We start from the raw sequence: 21,432 nt of genomic DNA on the forward strand, positions 1-21,432 counted from the left end.
AAGATTGCTGGGCAACGCAAGTGGAAAATCCCAGCACCATGCCTTTCTACCCAATCATCGAAAATGGGTGAGACATTTTCAACCTAGAAGAGTTTTTCAAAATGAATCCTTAAATTGTTACACAAATTTGAATACTTACATGACTTTCATGTAGTTGGCAGTAAGTTGCTTCGACAAATGTATTGTCACTTTAAAACTCTAAAACGATGGTTGGGTCTTTTCTAAAAAAAAACTCGAACACAAAGGTTTGATGAATATAAGCGTTTTACTTTTTCTGTTTTCAGATGCAAAGCACCTTCCAGTGGTAGTGAACTATCTGGTGCGAAAGAGATCCTACGAAACTATCAATCCGGTTATGGTGCGTTCAAGTTTGACAGTTTCGTGTGGACCAACTTCACCGACAGTGAGCAAGCTATATATGTCCACTGCAACGTCATCATATGTCATAACTCCACTAATCTCTGTCCTGGAGAAGTGAGTGCATATTGTCTCTTACAAATGTCGTTTGTTATGAAATATATCTATAGATAAGCAATATAGATTTCTGTACAGCAAAAAGTACTTGTAGGCCTATGTGTTAAGGATTGCGGTGGGCGAAAAAGACGAGCTACTGATGAAGGAGATTACCAACGACTGACTGTTGGTCCATTCCATGTGACAAAAGCAGGAAACTTCGACAGAAACGGTAAAGTATATTGCTACCATATGCTTTAGTTGTTCATATATTAACAATTCAAAAACATTTTGACATCCTTTATTGAATCGCCGTTCCAGATTGATTGCGTTTTTGCTAGCATATGATAACCGCCACTTTACCCTTTAATTTCTATTATTATATATTATAGTCTTTAAAATAATAACTATTAGTTATGCTATATTTTATTCTCAGAAGTTCAAGAAAAAGAGACCCTGGATGAAAACACCTACGGATTGAATACTGAGGCATTTGTATTTGTCGCTGTGTTGTTTGTAGTCATTATGATAGTTGCTAAAAAGTATCTTGTGGCCTAACCATAATAATCATGTGGTAAGTTTTGCCCAAGTCATGTTATAATTGACACCATAGGCCTACGCGTTGAATTTGATTATTATCGTTTCGGTCTGAGGATAAGCTGTTCGAATTTTCTTTTACTGTTTGAAAGAATCATGTGTCATCTGCATCATGTCTATAAATACATACTCAAGTAAACTAATTGCATTTTTTGATATCGTACGTTAGGGTTCCCAGACTTTCGAAATTTCCCGGCCATGTCCGGAATTTTCGCTTTTTTGTGTCCGGTAGTAATTTTCAAACACAATCCTAATGTTTTGATTTTAGCGTCTCAACAGCCTAACTTGCAGTAGTCCAACATTTCTCGTCCTAAAAGACTCAAACGTTTACAGTTTAACTATTGATTGTGTCGTTTTTAATGCACGATATGCCACTCTATGCAAAACCCAACGTCTAAAATGTTTTATGTGGCCTAGAGTAGACATTGATGCCACCTACATTCAGGCATCTTATGAGCATGAGTTGAAAGAAGTGGTGGGATTCAAATTTTTTGTCAGCCGGTTTCTGTCCTGTAACAAAACGTCCATTGACAGTCCCCAGTAATGCTAACCGGTTCGCTGATCTCATAAAATTTCGTGAGACGGTTCTAAAGAACCGGTGCGAACCGGCTGAATCTCACCACTGGCTGAAGGCTATTTTGGTGATTTTTTGCGTCTTGAAAGTTTTACACGCACCTGATTGTGTGAAACATTTCTTATTAGGACAGAAAACTGTGATAGTGGTGCTATTTACCAAAAATGGGACTGTTGGGATTGGTAACATATGTGGCAAATATGTTTAGTGTCGTCAAAGATATTTACTGAGGCATTTGCCTTCGAAGATTTGGTACATTTACGTAAGGTTTTACTAAAATTTGATGACGATCCGCTGTTACACTACTAACTCACCAAATAAGTGCAAAGTGGACTCTAATTATTCCTGCAACATACGCTGACCTCGGACAAGTTAGCTCTTGCAGACTTGATTGGAGGCAAAATACAGACTTGAGTAGGCCTAATTGCGGGACTGTTGACATGCAAATCAGACAAAAACATTTTCACTGCCCTTGGAAGCATAAAAATAGCCCGACAAAAAAGTTTAGCAATTTTCCAAAAGGCGACTTTCGAAAAAAATTTGGGAACCACTGTTACACAACTTTTTTTCTCAAACAGTGTAAAGGTAGGTACGGTGACAAATTGTGAAAACACCATTCAGTTGACTTACGTTTTTGTTAATTTAGTCTTTAAATCAAACATCTTAAGCTTTAGATTTAGTGCCAAAATAACTCAAATTGTTATTTCTACTTTACAGTTTTACAAACTGGTAAGTTATGTAAAATGAATTTGAAAAGCTAAAATATCAAGAAATTCATATGAAGCAATTTGATACTTTACCTGTATATGAATTGCTGCAACTAAATTACTTTTTTCTTGCACCATATTGTCAGATCTTTTTCTGGTTTGTTTGTGTGCTTTGTTTTGTTTTGCGGTGTTGTTCAAGAGGTTGAGTAACGTAAGGTGTTTTAAATTAATTAGTTAGCTGATACCGAAATTTTAACACATTATTCTATGTTTTTAAGCATTACTTCGCATAAACTTAAAAAAATATATTTTTTGGTTATGAATACACATATTTTTCATAACGTTTTAATCTTCCGAATACATTTTGTGCTCCATGAAATTTCAGTGTGACATGTTCATGCAAAACAGTGTTAGTTTCTTTTGGGTTAATTAGCTTTTAGGAAGTACACAAAAAACACAAATTAACTTTAAAGTTGTCACTAACATCCACATTGGATTTTATGGCACCTTTCGCCGAGATCTCGGGTGTGCACGAAGAATTTTCAAGTGTGCAAGAAGAAATTTTAGGGTGTGCACGAACCAGTCAAGTGTGCACCTCATCAAGAAAAAGCTATCCGATTTACAAATATTTAACAAAATCTCAAAATAACCGTCAAATGCAATTGCGCCACTGGTTAACTAATGTAGCTAATCTGGAAAACAGAAGTTACTTAGCGTCCAGGCCTAATGTTTTGTAAATAACGCAAGAAAACAATAGAAAATTTTTGCCCAAAGCTTTTTTCGAGGGGTTGTTCAAGTGTGCAATCAAATTTTTAAAAAATAGTCTCGGGTGTGCAGCTGCCATACTATCCATACTGGACTAACATTAGTTTTGCTACTATTTAGGCCTACATCAGATCAGACATTAAAATTGCACAGACAACAGTAAAACAATTTATACATTTACATCAAAATAAGCAAGAAATCAAGCAGTTGGTTTTGATTATGAACCTATGTCTCAAGCCTCTTTATACTTGGAAACATTTTGCAAATGGTTACTGTTTACTTGTACTTTGCATAAAGTAGGAAATTGTTTTTGTGTCTGTGAAAGTAAACCAGTCCTCTGGATCTCATGCCTGCCAATGCTGGCCAACACACAGCCAAATTTGTGGTTCAAGGTAAAAGAATGAAAAAGCGAAAGGAACTGGATGCTTTAATAGGTACAGCTAACAGGTTTCATTTGCGGATTTATCCTTTAGTTTTGCCTAAAAAATGACCTATTACAATGACCTTGAGATTAATGTAAACATAATACTACTTTTCTTTATTCTTGTTGTTTCATTGCCTTTTGCCTTGGTGTTATGAAGTTTGTTATTGTATAAAACAGGTGATAGAACAAGATCAGGTGGTGGATATGAACAGCTGCAAAGATCTACACAGCGTTCATCTAATGTGGCCAGTTCTTCATCACGAGATGCTGACACATACTTTGCACCACTGAGGCCCTATGGAAACTCCACAGTCAGGTAGGGAATAGTATTTTTACCTTTGGCATGATTGGAAAACAGTGACTAGACTTAAAACTAAGACTTAACAATGTATTATGTTGATTTATCATTTATGATAAAGTGTATTATATGTTAATTATTAAGTATTAGATATATACCTTACCTTACTCCACACTTGGGGTTTTAATAAGTTTTGTAAAATATGCTCATAATTGTTGTATGTGAAAAAGGTTGTGAACTTGAATCTAGAAAAGTGGCATGAATGTGTAATGAAGAATAGTGATACACACATTTTTTTGTATTTTTTTAGGCATGGAAGGCCAGTTGCTCATCATTCAAAAGTGGGCTGCACATCAAAGCGTGCCTTTCACATATGTTTGCCTGCCTGTATTCTTGCATTGGTAGCAGCTTGTGTCACAAGTTCAATAGGCATTGTATGGATGCAAGTTCAACTCAAATCAGATTTAGATCACATCAAAGATAGAATATTTAAAAGTAAGCCAATTTTAAGCAAACTTTACCACCACACAACCTTTGGTGCATTTTATCTTGTGCCTCTGAACAGTTGAAAGATGGAAATCGGATCAACCTGCCACCTTAGTGGATTTACAAACTGTAGTTGGTCAACTACAACGTAGCATGCAAGAAGGTAGCACCAGTATGCAAGATCTAAAGTCTCAGTTAGCTGGGATTAACTCAAAGGTATGCACTTCACTTTCATTTATGTGGTTGCTGGTTGAGGTTAGTTCTTGATTCACTATTCTGATACACAGTTTATTCTAGAAATTGTTGCTTTTGAATACCTTGGATATATATATATATATATAAACTATAATGAAATTAAACAAATTAACTGTAACATTCTCTTTTCACATTTAAGATGTTGTTGTACAAGTCCCTGTAATTTTTTGGAAAGTGTTTTACATGAACGTTTGTTTAATTCAGCTTTCAAAATACAATTAGTGTTGTGACTTCTTGCTTTTTGACACCTCTGAAATGTTTTATGATACTTTGCTTTTAAACAGTTCTAGAAACAGTAGATTCAATTCATTGCTCCAAGTTGGTATAAAAAAGAAACATATTGCAGCGTTGGGTGCTTCAAAATCGATTTTAGGAAATCCTTAAGACCCATTGTAATGCTGCTCATGTTCAAGGGGCAACGAGCGACCGGCCACCCGGCAATAATTCATCCTTATTAATTTGTTTGTGCTCAGGTCGACAAGCAGACGTCATCCGCTGAATTTGCCCGAGCTCTTCCACCCATGCAAGAACAACTGAATGCCTTACAACAAGTAAGAAACTCGTTGACATTGCGCTGCTATCGAACGCCACTGTTGGTGCAGATGTAGACTTCGTGTTCGTGCTGTGTATTGTTTGCTATTACGGGTGTTTAGCATGAGGATAAGCAATGTAGTGCGGCGCAGTGCCAATCCGGTCGTGTTGTCAAATAACGTGACTGCTGTGCATTGAAAATGCCAAGTCATTGATTGCTTTGGTGGCGTAACCCTTCAAGTGTGACACTATTACTGGTTTCAGTAAAATTGATTGAAAGAATGTGCGTTGGTGTGAGTTACTGCTGCATAATGTTGAAATGTAGATGCTTAATAATTGGGTTCTTCTGTTTGTGCAAACTCATATAGCCCCCGGGCAAACGGACAAAGCATAGCCATAGCATTAGCTGATATCACACACATCTCTTATGACGCCATAAACTCTACAAAGCCTTGCGAATCAATCACCCAAGTAGTGACATTGACTAATAGTTATTGGCTAATATACATAATTCCTCTGTTTGTTGCACAGGAAATGAGTGACGTGACGGCAAAAATTGCACGATTACGTGATTACGTACAGACTGTTGAAAAATCGGACCAAACTCTAGTGGACAAAACTGATCGCATCACAAACGACTTGGAAGCACTACGTGGAGTGGTGCAAGAAAATCACCAGGTGACTAATACAATATGAGCTGCTAAAAATGTTACTTCCTCAAGCAATTATACCTTGGTTGTGCATTTGAGATTAATTGAAAGTTATCTTGTAAAAACCTAGCACTCCTGTGTACGATTTCATATTTTCACATGCAAAATACACGCAAGTGGGTTTTAAATATAAGTTTTGGTAACTGTAGTAGCACCAAGTGGATGCTAAATAAGACTGGGGTTCTGTAACGTCAAACCTTTTTTCGATTTGGCAACCTTTCTGATTTAACACCAGATTTTGAACATTATTAAGGTAAATATTTGAACGGTAACAGTTTATACTTTGTTGTCATGTAGGAATTTAAGGACGGTTCAAACTTACCTCAACGATACGCCATGGCCTTGCAGCAGCATGATCACGTGGTCAACAATACAATAGACGCTGTGAACCGCAGGATCGATTCGGTATGTTTGAGTATAAGACACGCTATGTGGGTGAGAGTAATTTACCTTGGGCACTTGGTACTACGCTTGGTTTAGTCTCAATCAGTTTTGTTAGTAAACTGTTGGTCTTGCGTTGAATCTTCTTAGCTTTGAACCCCTAAACGCGTTTTCTTTCTGGAAAAAGCATGCAAAATGCCTGCCGCTATAGAATCAGTGTGTTGGATATGGTTTTGTGTACATAAGTTACTTAGTTAATTATGGGTCCCCTTCCCTGAAGGGAACACATATTGTTTTTGTCCGTATTTTTTTTTTCTTTTTTCTTTTTTTCTTTTTTTCTTTTTTCTGTCTAACGCTGGTTTGTTAAACGCATTTGGTCAAGAAAGAGTGCTTCAAATGTATTCAAATTTGGACAGATGTTAGTTATTAATCTAAATTTGATCCTCCTGAAGTTTGACCCCGAATTACCCAGTGGTTCACCCACAGGCCCCCAAAATGCAAATTTTTTAAAACATGGTTTGTTATATGCGTTTGGTCAAGAAAGAGTGCTTCAAATTTGTTTAAATTTTGTCAGATGTTAGTTATTAACCAAAATTTGATCCTCCTGAAGTTTGACCCTGAATGACCCAGCGGTTCACCCACAGGCCCCGAAAACGTAAAATTTTTAACGCTGGTTTGTAACGCTGGTTTGGTAAAGAAAGAGTGCTTCAAATTTATTCAAATTTGGACATATGTTAGTTATTAATCCAAACTTGATCCTCCAGAAGTTTGACCCCGAATTACCCAGCGGTTTACCCACAGGCCCCCGAAACGTAAATGTGTCTAACGCTCGTTTGGTCAAGAAAGACACTGTAGGCAGAAGTCCCAAGAGAGTAACTCACTGGTTTACGATAGCAGGAGGGCTCAGCTTGACGTCGGATAGACGTTTTACGAGACGTCGTTTCGGTGATTAGAAATCAGCTGTTTTGCACAGCAATGCTATTTCGTTTTATTAAGTTATCACTCACATTTTCAGTTTTGGCGAAGGTTTCACACCTATGACGTGATTTAAACCTAATAAGCGTGCTTCGGTTTCGTATATGTCAAGCAAAACTTGTTAATCAAAATAAAGTTGAAAAATCAAACTTGACATTTTTGCAAGATAAATGTGTTTTTTTAAATGCTCGTTGTCAGGTTGGCCGCCGCATGACCATGGGTTACTTAAGGTCAACTAGTAGGTATTACTAACACAGTTCAGAACTTTCTTTCATCATAATGTAGTGTTTTTTTGCTATCAATTTAGGAATCAACACTCAAGGCATGTATAAATTAGGTTAAACGGTTTTGTTGAACAGTAAGGACGGCGTCTATTGAAAACGGTGTCAATAGGTCAAACAGTCGTTTGGCGTGTGCACCCTGAGAGGTTACTGCAGGTCAATGGTACGACAATATCTGGGTCAAAGCAAGAGATTAAATTAAAGTATTTGTTTCGTTCTTTTTTAATGTTTTTGTAATTATATGACAATAATAGTGCAAAAAGAATACGAACAATTTTTTTATTGTTGGGTTAATGCTTTCTAAAAATTTGTTTTTAAAAATCTAAAAGTCACCGCAACATTTGTTTACCGTAAATCCGCACAAACACGCGTGTGGGGACCCATTAGTTTTTGTTTACAAAAACAATCATATGTGTGGATCAAATGATGTGTATAGTAAATTGGTAAATATCGTATAGAATATATAAAATGGAAGTATATCAGAAAGCCACCCTTCTAGTTAATATGACTTTTTTATGGTCAAGTTATACATAACGCTGTACAATGAATTTTCTTGTTGGAACAATTTGCTTAATGATGTGTTTACGAAACTTTACGCTTACGCAATATGCATCAATTATGCTTTTTGAAAACTTATACTATTGCAACAATCCAGACAGAAGTCACATTTAAGTATCAAAGGCTAGAAACATGACAACACTGGTTGGTGTCAGTTTGTCAGTACCTCTTGACCTCCTTTCGTCAGTTTTTGTCAACTTACCGAGTGCTGTTTTACAAACAAGTCTGTTATGTTACGTGTAAATAGCGTATCGCAGAAGTACCGGAGCAAACCTACTAGATATTTATGACGAATACGTAACTGTACACTGCTTGTGTGTTTATCCTGCAACAACTAAACTACTCATAAGTGTCACAAAGACCTTTTTGCGCATCAATCTATACATGTCATCATTTGAAATATTTGAATTGTATGTGTTAAGTCAACGACTTGGCCATCGTTAGCACAGCAGGATAAACGCAGGCGCGTCCGATTTCTTTCGCCCTTAATAAGCACGAGGAAATTGCCTTTCTAAAACATGACATTGAGAAGTGGGGAGTCAACATATCAATATTTGACTGTGACAGCACGTTTGACTGTCGTGATTCTGTAATGATATACACTCATTATTATCTGCCTATTTTGCCTAAGCTCGTATTCAAACGGTCAAATTTGTAGGCATGTCCCTTTCTTGATGTAACCGTTTTGTTCTTACTTAGTGTACCTATATCGATTGGAAGGGTCTGCGTGCTATTCCATGCAAAATTTCATTGGGAACAAAAATCAGGGGTTAAATTTACCCAAAAATCCCTGTCAGGGAGCTTGTATCATTACAATGTATTCTTATACATAAGCCCTCTGGCATTGTTTGATTAAACTACTTTTGTCAATGTAAAGTGTTCTGTTCAGTGTAAAGTTTGCGTGATTCTTTCGGTTTTGTTACCAATCATACTACTATACCGGTATATGCATGTAAAACAATGGCCGCGTTTACAAGCTACACTTTTGAGAAGTACTCACCACCATCACGCCATATGTTATTGTGCTTTCAGCTGCAACATGTCGCCGACGCGCAAACCGCCCTCTTACAACAGGTGACGTCACTTGCGCAGGAGCACGTGACGTATCGCGAAGACGTCAGCAAGGTGCGACGGGTGAGTGGCGTGATACTGGTCTGTTTACTGTTTCCCGGTTCAAAACCCCTAACGTGTGCACGAGTAATGTAAATAAATAAACAACTTTGTTTAGGCCTCCTAAAGGAAAACACGGTTAATCATGGCTAATGTGCTTGTTGACATCAGTGGCCTGTTTCTTCCGGTTCAGTGTTGTTGTTTTGGTTTAAAAAAGTTAATTCCTCCCTGTTGATTTGGTTTTCTATATTGTTTTTGCCCTCCTTATACATAAAGATCTGTTTGGCCCAATACAACATCATAAACCAGACTTAATCACTATATATGTAAACTAAAGGTAGTAATAGTAATACACAGACAAAATGCTGGCGATTTTGTGTTTAAGTGCTAAAATGGCGTTTTTTTGTTTGCGGCAAATTGTAAACAAAAGTCAATAAAGGAACAAAGGCGCTTTTGATGTGAACATTTGATTACGGGGAAGCAAACAACACTGCCTATTGTTGCTTTCCACCAATTGATGGATAAAAATGATAGCAGGGGCAATTTAGTGTCGACCAATAGCTTCCGTTGCGCACTTTTTCAACAAATCAAAATCGGCCATTGTATAGTTCACGTTATTTTGTACAATAAGTTAAATAAAACTGTTGCCAATAAAAAACTTTCCGTACTTATCGATGTAGTATTGTGTTATTTTTGCCAAATCAGTTTAACATAATGGATCTTGACAATGAACGCATTGTAAATCAAGGGAGAATTTCTTTTTGCTTCTAATGTCACATTAAACTTGCTTATGTGATAATGCCGTGGGCGACCATGGTTTTATTGGTTTAAGACTTGTGGCCCATTTAATGCGTTCAAGTTACGACAGTCTGAATTATTTATATGCTCGCCTGTAACTAACTCGTTGTTCCCTGAAGGCCAGCCAGCCCTCAGTGATTGAACTCGCATCACCTTCATACCGCCAAGTTTCGATTGGTTTAGAAATTGATGTTCCTACAGCATTCTACCACAGTATTTTTTGAAAAGCGAAAATCGCGCGTGATTTAAGTTGTGAAAAATGCTCCTGGTCCATTGTTTGAAATTTTGTCCGGCAATATTTAGTAAAATGATCCTGTGTGTTTACACACTAAAAGTGAAAAAAAGTGTTGTTTTTCTTGCTTTAAAGTACTCTCTTTTTGTTACAGAAAATTAACAATTTAAACAGCATCCTGTGTGTTTACACACTAAAAGTGAAAAAAAGTGTTGTTTTTCTTGCTTTAAAGTACTCTCTTTTTGTTACAGAAAATTAACAATTTAAACAGCATCCTGTGTGTTTACACACTAAAAGTGAAAAAAAGTGTTGTTTTTCTTGCTTTAAAGTACTCTCTTTTTGTTACAGAAAATTAACAATTTAAACAGCACATTAATCGAACTCTCCCAAGAAGAACAAAAACTAAAAATCCGAGTGGAAACGATAGAAAACACTGCAGCGTCATCCAGTGACGAAAAACAATTGAAAAGTGATAAACACGAGGGGGCGGAAGAGAGCAAAACTTTACCCAACGATAAAACAAAGCCATCGGAGGCAATACACGATACAAAGCAGGAAGATCCCGTGCTAACGGATCGAGGTACCGAAGTGTCCCCGTCGCACAACACAGATGTTAGAGTCGGCGATACCACGACAAGCTTCACTGAACTGCCAATCAGAAAACGTCATGCATCACGGGGTGCGGGAATAGTTAAAAGTTTTCAACTGAAAAGTAAGCAGTTTTTGAAATATATTTTCTTACATTTTTTGCATGTCGTAGTGCTACAAATCGTAAAAGGAGAGAAGCTTAAGACATCATGAACTGTTACAGGTTTTACACTGCTTTACACGTGAAGAAAGTCTGAGGTGGTAAACTAATACAATGTTTACATTATGTCAATATATTGCTTGATAACAAAAACGATACTCGGGCATAAAACCAATGGAAATGTATTTACTCCTAAAATTTAAACAAGCATCTCCGCTAGATGTCGTGGTAGAGTAATTTTTAACCCAATTATTTCACCATCACAATGTGGCAGTTCGCAGTCATCAACACCATAGCGTTGTCACAAACTGAATTAGCGCTCCCAGAACTTTAAGTCTGGGTAATGGTGAAATATTAAAAACAAGTAGCGGTTCAAATTACAAGTCATGGTTACGTTTCATGTTTATCTCACTTTTACAAATGCGTAGCTTGAGTTGATTGGTGTATGTTCACATTAGGACTCATGGCGCGACGATGTTTTTGTTTGGCTAGTGACAGTGAATGTTAAAGAAATTAAAGAACTTGCGTCTGGTCCTTAAAATGAAATGGGTAAATTTGACCGCTCTTTTACAGTCACAATTTTTCCGCCAAGCGGCGCTACTGGCCAATTTTAAATGTCCTTTCGCCTTACCTTTTTGTTTTCTTTGAATTTAAAACTTGAATGTCCAACGTCGTGTTAAACGTGTGGTTATGTGTTTTTGAGTAAACAGGGAACTGTTTTGCATACAACAAAATAGGTTGCGTTGACATACATTGCCAGCAATATGTTCAGTTTAATGTTTGTGTGTCGCAAAACACTTCGGACAAAATTGCGACCAATCATTAGCCAATACTCCATATTACATGCCAATGAGCCGAAATATCACCGCCAATTGGCCAATCACATTGCGACAATATATCTCCATTAACACAATACCTGCAACATTGAATTGATGCAGCATCGAATGTATCTTAATTTTAAGTCATTGGGTTGTTGTTGAAGACAAAATGCATTGTTACATTTGCATGAAAGAAGTGAAGCCCCACGACTTGCATAACATCAGCTTCATATCTCGCAAATGCTGCGTCTGATGTATGGAATTGATTTAAGTTGCCGCTATTCAGGCGGTCGGTTCTTCACGCCTTGTACGGAAACTGTGTCTCGCCGCGCTCAAAATAAAAGCGTTTTTATATCAGGGCCAATTCTCTTTTGTGTATCGCAACTTTCAAAGTCGTCCGGTCAAATTGCGTATTTGCAAAGCGCGATGTTGTACGATTGGCCAGTTTAACCGGTTGTCAATTGTGTAATCCGACTTTCGCGCAGCTGTCAGCGAGGTCGCGCCGTCCTCCGCTATCCGTTTCGATTAACCAACAAGCCCCTCGCGGTGTAGTATCCCTGCACCACTGGCTGTTTGCCAACATGCACTTACCGGGTATCGAACTGTCATCGGCCGCCGATCGAGGCTCGTTTTCCCGCCGCCGCTCTCCCCGGGGACTGGTCGCACACTTGCTCCACTGGCTCGGGAAACCAGTGGCCACGTTTCGCGACCAAAGACTCGCCTGTATTCGTTGCTATGGCGCCGCCAAGTACAAGTTGTGCCTATGCCTTAAATTATTTCTTTTACATGGGACATGTGACACAGAAATGTCCAGGTTTGCCAAACCCAAATGCAGAGCCCGGATTTGATTGTGATCGACTTTTATTACTGCGGTCTAAAATGCTGTCAACTACATGTTGATTGTGACAGCACGAAAGAATTTTCTCGAATAGTCGCCTAAATTTCATTTGTTGTGCTAAAGTATGGAAAATATTTTATTGATTCTAAACTTGAAAAGAATCAATAGCTTTAATTTAAAATGATTGTTGGTTCAAGGCATCAAGTTCAAGTTAACTATAGTTTTGACACTTTTCGCTTCACGAGTTTTAATAGTTGTTTAAGACTTCTGGTTTCTGTGGACCATGAATTCATTTTAAGTTTGTCACATAACTATTTGAACACGTACCGATTTATGATATTATCTACTGTTACGTTTTAGTGATAAAAAAGCTTATGACCATATGCAGTTGTAAATGTTTTTGAAAAAATCCACAAACAAATTTTAAATAAATATTTGGGTTAGAGATCCGAAATGTTTGGAAACCACTGATTTAGATAATGGCAAACAAACTTCACTGTTCAAAGGGTTTCGGTGCAATGAGACGTAAAATCTATTAAGTTAATGGAAAAAACAAAGGCCGTGTAAATGCATGCATTAATATGCTTCGGTTTTTATTTTCGTCTAAAATTTTCAATTTTATGTCCGACCAAAAGCCCACAGAAAGTTATTGTATGAACCAAACAAGGCAACGCCGGCAAAAAGAGTGACCTTACACTTGCCAATAATCATGTTTTTGTTAAACAGGCGGGGCAGCGGTTGAGACTCGGCAAAACCACAACACACACGACCATGGTGAGTTTTGTCACTTCGTGTTGCTTTCTCGGGCGTGTGTAAATATTTAAGCGCCTTGACCCCTCCCCGCATTTACAAGACAATCGATTTGCCTTGTACTTAGCATTAACGCCTCTTGTTCACCAACAACCGCTTTATGTTGAAACGTGACCCGCTTGGGTTGTAACCGGTTGAGATGACCGTGTTTCGCAGCACGGCACGTGTAGCTTTTATCACGTTCACTTGTTCATCGAACAGACGGTGATATATTCTCCTACTTTGTAAGGATTTGGGGGAAATTTCCACCCGTTCTGTGTAGTGGAATAGTATGTACACGGTTTACACGTTAGATGATGTGAATGTTATGTGTATTAGAGTATCACTGGTAAACAAGGCATATTTAAGTATATTAAACAAGACTGCTGGAATGTTCAGCCTAGTGGTTTGTATTTTGTGTGAACATATGTAGTATACCACTATACCAAACATAGGTACCATAAAGGCACAACGAAATTCATTTGCGAAACGCTAGGACCTATTGTTGCAACATACCATGAAAAACTTAAAAATATGATTTGTTACGAAACATGTGTGTTACGTCATCGTATTGTTGCAACTTATACGTCATCTTATACGTCAAACGCTAAAAACTGAAGGGTGAAAACAATTCCATTGACTTAACTAAGCCTACATCTTCCCATGTCCCTTGAAATCGTGTGTCCATAAGTTACCCACATCGATGATGCAATACAAATGTTTCACAATGCGAGGTTAAATACAGCAGAGAGAATGTCCCAATCACGCGTTGGCATTAACGAATAAGGTCGACCTTATGTTGTGATGATGTTTCCCTCATGAAAGCGTTGACACCGCGGGGTGAAATAGGTTTCATTGTTCTTCTGTGGCAAATATTTGTGTGAGCTGATAACAGAGAAGAGCTGGGTTGTTAGTATTCCAGGAAACTGTGATGCAATATTCATGCACTAAATAATAGTGAAGGGAATTTCCACTGCATAGTAATAACACATTGTCTCCTTGATGATGAACTGCGGAAAAGGTATAGGTCACGTCGCAATAAAAGTTTTCTGCCTGGAAATAATCCTATACGCCTAAAATCATGTTTGTTTCCCATGTGTCTTTTTTCTGTGAACATTTCCCAACAACATGCTTTAATACATTCCTGACCCCAAAACATGCAAAATCAGTCCTAGAAACTGAAACAATTTCCGGTGGTAACAATCTGATCCATATAAGCTAAACGATGATCGGTTTGCACTCCCCTGCCTTGCTTTTGTATAACTGTACCTGGGGGTCGCGAACCCGAAGGAACCGGTGTCTTTGTTTCACCCGGAACTGTTGTCACCTGCAGCTACGACGTCTCCTCATTAAAATGTCACAGGAAATTAATATCGACCTAAGCGACTCGCGGCATTTTCACCGGCTTAATGCTTTACTTTAAGATTATGATCCTTGTTGGCCCCTCGCAAATACCAGGCTTGTTTACTTGCTAGGACGATTTCTTTTGAACACTATTTTTACGCTCTATGGGTCCTTATTGGTCGTATATAGCAGTGTGTATTCCAAATTGCGGTTGGCATTCGCACATTACAAGCTTATGAGATATTTCACCACGATGCTTGGGCTTTATTGCCGTGTCGTCAGATTCTCAATGTGATCTCCTCCCTTGGGTAAATTAGCAAATCCTACTGTCGGACCTCAACCCAGCACCTCCCTGCTGTCTACATGCATTGGCCGTTAGGTGTAATACACCAGGTAGGGCTTGTGTCGAAACCCCCTTAGCTTTTTGCGAACCAAATTGATCCTCTGTGGGATGAAGTCGTTCCCTGTGGGTATTATGAGTGTTATATCCGTCTGCAAAGCCTGGGTCTCAGCCTCATCGTCAATCATTATGCTGTTCATATAGGTTCCCGGCAAAATAGAACAATGCTGTAGGGACTTTATGGTCAGACCAGCACGTGTGGGTTTTCAAGGATGCTTGTTTAAGCTGAACAGAAATCGTTTGTGCCGCAAAACCTGGTATATTTTTAACCCGAAAGTTTTGTGTAGTTTTTCGCGTGGTAGGATAAAGTGATAAATGTAGATCATTTCGCTTTAAAATTACCAAAAACAACAATGTTTCACAACTTATATTTAGATCAACAACGTGTAGATTTTCTGATGGATTACTTCAGTGACGTCATTAGCGGTTTCGCACGGATGACTAGACACATTCCGAAATGTAAATTAATTACCGAGAAATGGTACTTCATTCAAGTTACTCATTTGACATCGGGTCCCATATCTGCCATCGATTCCGCGCACATAAAAACACAGTATGAAACTGATCAATGTATATTCCCCTATTGCTCAGCACAGAGCCACAGAATATAACATTTTTCTGACATCTAATAATTCCTGTTTTGCTTGTCCGGGAAACCCCCCAAAACGAATGTGTATCTTGTCCCAGTGGGCGAAGTTACCAGTTACTCACTACCTCAATTAATTATTAAACTACGACCTTTTGCGCACACGTTATTATGTCTCTAATACTGCACCCTTTTCCCCTTCCTTGCAGTCGTTTCTCATTTCAGATCGAATTATCAAAGCCCGCAGTACTTTGCCTTAGAAATCTACTTGGCACCTGGCCTTTTGATGCCTGGGTGTAAAGACTTAGGTAAACCGTGAGAACAAACCACTTAGTACAAGTATAAAACCCGAACATTGCGTTGGAGATAAACTAATAAATATGTCCCAAAGATTGTACCAATTTTTTCTTATTTTTTTCCACCCTTATGGCTGCGTGTGTTTGCGCCGATTGATGGATCAACCAGATTTCTGTTTCACCTTTCATGAGTAAAGCAAACACTTACAGCCCCAGCTGGTATCGATTAGTGAAGACCTATGGCTTTTTGCGGAGGAATTGTTAACCCGTTGCAATAGGGCGATAAACCCTTCTTTGAAAACCACTGACATATATAATTCAATGTTAGATTTTTGTTAAACCAAAAATCACTCGTCCATGACAACCCCCAACCGGGAAGTATTTCGTATCACCCTGTTTTTCAGCTATTTCCGGCAGTCGTTCACGGTTTACGTCAATGGGTAAGTACTAAGCGCAACAACAAAATCACATCACTCCGTTTGCCAACGTCAATCAGTTGCGATCCAGGTTGTACGTGCGCGCCGGAGTTCGGTGCGGTGATTCCCGCAAAACTATTTTCAGATCCTGGTCACAGGAATTGCGCCACAACACAAGTTTGGTGACCGCCACCCAGCTGGCCACCGCTTACAAACTCAGATCACCTTTTTACAGCTACGTGTAGTAATCCTGTTATGTCCCCCCTAGATCAGTAACCGACCCCGAGCGACCCCCTGAATCGATGACGTCATCGCTGCGGCCAAAAGTCGGAAGAAATTCAGAATACGAGCATTGGACAAAAGAAAAAAACTCCCTTCGGCCGCGGCCCGTCGACGTTTGTTGTGTTAAATCGCCCGGTTTCCGACCGTTTATTGCCGCTGCCCGACAGGAGAAACGCCCGGCGCTGCTTGTAATTGATGTTGGCGCTCTGTGTAAACACGACGTCGCACCCTTCAGTGCACAGATCCTGTGGGAATGTCGGCCACCGTTTAACATCAACAAATTGTCTCGATTCTCGGAATATCCCACCTGGTCGGACCAGTTGTGAATAAACTGACACCAAGCACCAGCACCCTCAGCCATTACAAGTGTTACATGAAGTCTGCGGTTGTATTGGCGGATTTATTATGCTGTAGCAATATTGTGTAGCGAAATTTATTTTGACCAAGCATCTGTGGTTAAAAAAAAAACTAGAAAAAATGTAGAATCATTACGCCGTATGTGTTTTGTATGAAAACCATGTCCATATTTTTGCGTAGACCCTTTTGTAAAGCACAGATATCCTTTGTACCAAATCCGCTATGTGTTGATTTCCAAACATTGTGCAAGATTATTCCGCCAAAACCACACCCTAACATATAAGTGGTGCTTATATGTGTTCCTTATGAGCTAAAGTGTTGAACAGGTCACTATGATTTTACTGTCCGGTACACATAATGTAGGATGGTGTTTTCCGAAGCGAAAAGTTTGAAAATGAAAGACCGAGTTACTTTACTTTTAAATCGAGTTAAACCTTCGCGACTGACCGAGCAGGCCTGGTAGGATTTGGGCAGTAAACCTTTTTTTGACGAAACGTAACGTTGTTTTACGACACAACATACCTTCGGCGGAGTTAGCAGAGATCTAATCCGAGACGTTCGTCCGTTTGACTCACTTCCATATCGTCTCGCATCTCCCCGTTCTCACCCACTTCTCACTTGCGGCCGACGGATTAAATAAGCCTCCAGTAATGCCAGATAACTTGTGAAGCGGTTGTCGTGGCATGCGTTCTGTTTCGAATCGTATCAATACTTAGACGACACTTTTACGCCATACTCCCTTGCCATAACATCGTTGGGGTATATTGTGTGTGGTGTTGTCGAATTTTGTCTCCTTTTGTTTTTTGTCAGTGCCAATTTGTGTGATTTGTTAGTTGTTAAACATGTTAGTACTGTTTAGATAACTTTCACCCATTTTTTGTCTGAAAAAAAAACTCGCAAAAATTTCGACCACTGCGTGTATCGGTTCACTTAATGTGGCAGGTTTTTTATTTTTAGTACTTTGTCGTTTAACTTTTATACAGGACCTTTGAATTTTTATTATGTTCCGTAATTTCCCCACATAAACGTTTCATAAAAACAAGTACAGTTCTGTGCGAGCGTGTTAACACTTTCCATTTCTTTCTCTTGTTTGTTAATTTTTGGCCTAGAAAGGAAAAGTTGCGATGTATTTGACTATTTGTGCTAAAAATCCCTACATGTGTGCGTTCGTTTTCTGACGTAACGCTTAAACGCCGTGCCGTGCCGTGTCGTATCGGGCGTGTGTCAGTACTCATAGTTTCGAATTGATATTAATGTCCCAAAAGTGCCAAAAATGTCTACAAGCGATAACATTAACTTATATGGAAACAATCCCGCTGTTTTAAACACGCACTAAAAACAATTTTGACCCCTTTTCTCTTTTTCTTGAAGACGCCAGAATGTTTCACTTTCTTTGGGCCTTTGATGTAAAATATTGGTTGCTTGAAAATGTATTTCTGCGGATGCCCTGCGACTGACCCACGCAAATACTAAACAAATGCATGCATGGAGGCGCCATGGCCTCGTGCACTGAAATTTCGACGCCTTCTTGACACACTGGCGTCTCGTTTTCCAAACGGTTTCCCACCTCGAGTCTTAAAGATTTTTGCTAGAGCTTTTCACATGGAAATTGTTATTCATGATTTTTTTTTTATTGTGGCACGTATTGACAGCACTTGCAGAAAACCAGCAACGCAAAAAAACATTTTTTCACTGATTTTACTGTACCTTCTGCTTTGATGTCGTTTTTTTGTCATTGTACCTTCAATCAGTGCTCACTTTCTGTTTTTTTACGTTTTACTTTTTTGTGTGTGTTTAAGCCCTATCAGTATTATAGCACTGGCCTGACTATAAACTGCGGAACTTCTGTTAACATTTGCGCCGATTTATCGCTACTGTCGTCGATATCGCTTTCTGCGGACCTAATTTAAGTTTAGGTTTCTGAAACGGAATACTTTTTCGCAGAATTCCTGCCGCTCTCATTACTGCATTTGGTTTAAGTGGTTGTGTGTCGAATCTGTATGCGATAGAAAATAGTGTGGCGTGTTGAAGACACGAAAATTAATACAAGAAGATTTGTTCCAATGATTGCTGATGTTAAAGATTAGAGATTTTGAAGTACGGCTGGACTGATTGTCTGGTGGAGCAGACGTCTACAGCAAATTTAGGCTATTAAAGAGCGACATTTTAAATCAACGCATTGTTTGTCTTGCATATTTAGTTTAATCTCCACCATTCTTCAAAAAAATATTTAAATGACAAATTTAATGACAGTGAATGATAAATAGTAAATTTCCCACCCCGTGTATGTATTTAAAAACTTGTGCTTCTACTAAAGCGTGGTTTAAAAGGAGCTTTACACTGATCTGCGTATATTAGTGGATTTTGGATATTTTCACCATGCCGGTAGTTCTCATAACCGTGGATGTGAGACCTGTTTCTATAGGTATGTATAGGAGAGTGCGAAAATGCTAAATTGAGTTGGGGATTATTAAATATAAAATTCGAAAATTACCGCAGGAGGTGCAAGAACGGGTTGGTGAATTCTAGTGGTAAGCCCACAAGAAAAACTGCTAAGAATTACTGAACTATACAAATCAATTGGTTGCGAGTGCGACAAGAAATTGGGAATGAAAAGACCCTTGTCGTTGTATTTAATATGGGGTAAACCCAAACTCACGCAGTTCTGCCAATATTTATATCAACTTTGTGTGGCAAATCAGCTGTACTTGCACAGCATTCTCGATCGAATTGCTGCAGATCACATTTGTCAAGATGCCACGCCCCACACACGCCCATCGACCACCTACATCTGTTGGTCAACTTGTTTTGATCTTTGCAAGTTCGCTGAGGAAACCAGAAGTTGCTTTTCAGCTTTACAGTTTGCATTGTGAGTAACATCGGTGTTATGCGAGCCTAGCCTGTCTCTGCCTGCACTTACCGGAATTAACTGGCTATTTTCCTCGAAATCCCGACCGAATATGGGTTATTCTCTTCCGGTAGCAGACTAGACTGTCTCAGTGGTGTTTTGCTTTTGTCATCAATATATATGCAAGTGGTATTAGAGGTAAATACCACACAAGTTTGCACTTTTAATCGTAATTAATTATACCCTCGTAATTATACTCATGTCTCTTTTTGTGTTTAAGAGTTTGGACACAGAGACAAGGGCTTCGAAGTTTAAACATATTCTGGTCAATTGCCCTAACAAAAAGATTCCGACAATTTGTCTAGTTTTGCATGAGACTGTGGCAAATCAAAACGGATATGCTGGGTATACTATAGATCCAAAAATAGGTCATTTCCCATGTTTTGATGCACTTTTCACTGGTCACCTAACGATTTTGCCAAGTTAAAAAAAGACGCACAAACCCCACAGTAGCACAATATCCTCTTGGATAAACAACATGTCAAATAAAATCAAAAACCGAACCAGTTTATGTAGTTTCTCGCATTGCAGCAGCAGCAGCAGCAGCTTTGCAGCCATGCAGATGCAGCACCCAGCTTCAAACCGCTAATTTATTGTACCCTTGTCGCTCCTGTCGCCGACCCGGTGACTCACCATCTCTCGATGCTGGCGGTCGTCGATTCCACCTCGTCAATACCAACCGTCGCTAATTAATCGGACGGGCAGGTCCCGTTGATAATTTTTCGTCCCTGTGTTTCGCTTTTGTTAGCTGACGGTGAAAGAAGGTTTATCCATTCGTACAAGACGCGACCTTTTAGAGGTCTTTCTGTTTTCTATTGAGTTTTTTTCTTGTATAGATTGGTAAATTAGGGAGTAGATAGAATTTAGGTCTTGCACAGCCGCTCGTCTGCTCTTTAAATACCTGCAATCCATTATAGGTTTTTGCAGTGGTGAATGAGCAAAGGGGCATGTCGTTGCAATACTTGTTACCAATGGGGTTTTGTACCTGTTTCCAGCTATTATCAATTATGACCTCGTAGGTAATTAACAAGCTTTCATCAGATCCCACGATTTACATCATAGTTGCGCATTTTTTACCCAAAATACCAGTAGAATATATTACTGTATGCCAAAAGTAGGCACATTACAATTACCGTGCTGTCCGTTGCTGCGCAAAACTTGGCAAGCAAATGTTTTGAGTTGGCAGTGTTGACAACTACCAAATAACTCTTGTCCTCGGACAATCCCACGTTTTAGCGCGTAACTGATTCGACCCACACGCAGAGCAGCAAGCATAAAAAACAACAACAAAATTACCAGGCAGTTCCTGCGACAAAATCCTCCAGACTGTTAGCCCCCACTCTGGACTATTGACCCAAACGTGAGGTTGTCGCCTTTATTCTTTTGTTTATTTTTTGGAGCCATTGTTTGGTTTCATAGCGTTTTTTCAAGGAAGTATGTGGTAGTATCTGTATAGTTTGAACCAAGCTTGACAATTCACATTCCATTGCACTTTGCTTTACATTAACTCCCACT

At 38.9% G+C, this 21,432-nt stretch overlaps 1 protein-coding gene across 3 annotated transcripts; it reads left to right on the forward strand.

Annotated features, from left to right (window-relative positions):
• The first annotated feature begins 3,369 nt into the window (after positions 1 to 3,369).
• On the forward strand, positions 3,370 to 19,073 carry LOC145223185 (EF-hand calcium-binding domain-containing protein 14-like). Of its 3 annotated transcripts, none has more exons than XM_080089549.1 (11): positions 3,370 to 3,530; positions 3,698 to 3,836; positions 4,129 to 4,313; positions 4,384 to 4,520; positions 5,033 to 5,110; positions 5,622 to 5,768; positions 6,098 to 6,205; positions 9,028 to 9,129; positions 10,484 to 10,847; positions 13,266 to 13,313; positions 16,639 to 19,073. In XM_080089549.1, the coding sequence occupies exons 1-11, from the start codon at positions 3,443 to 3,445 to the stop codon at positions 16,644 to 16,646; spliced, it is 1,404 nt and encodes a 467-aa protein (XP_079945675.1). In that variant the 5' UTR covers positions 3,370 to 3,442; the 3' UTR covers positions 16,647 to 19,073. The 3 variants fall into 3 exon arrangements, with proteins under 3 accessions (XP_079945675.1, XP_079945676.1, XP_079945677.1); XM_080089550.1 differs by having other exon boundaries at positions 9,028 to 9,120; XM_080089551.1 differs by lacking the exon at positions 13,266 to 13,313.
• The last annotated feature ends 2,359 nt before the right edge of the window (positions 19,074 to 21,432 follow it).

Source organism: Phallusia mammillata, chromosome 4, assembly GCF_965637545.1.
Source record: "Phallusia mammillata chromosome 4, kaPhaMamm4.hap1.1, whole genome shotgun sequence".
NCBI lineage: Eukaryota > Metazoa > Chordata > Ascidiacea > Phlebobranchia > Ascidiidae > Phallusia > Phallusia mammillata.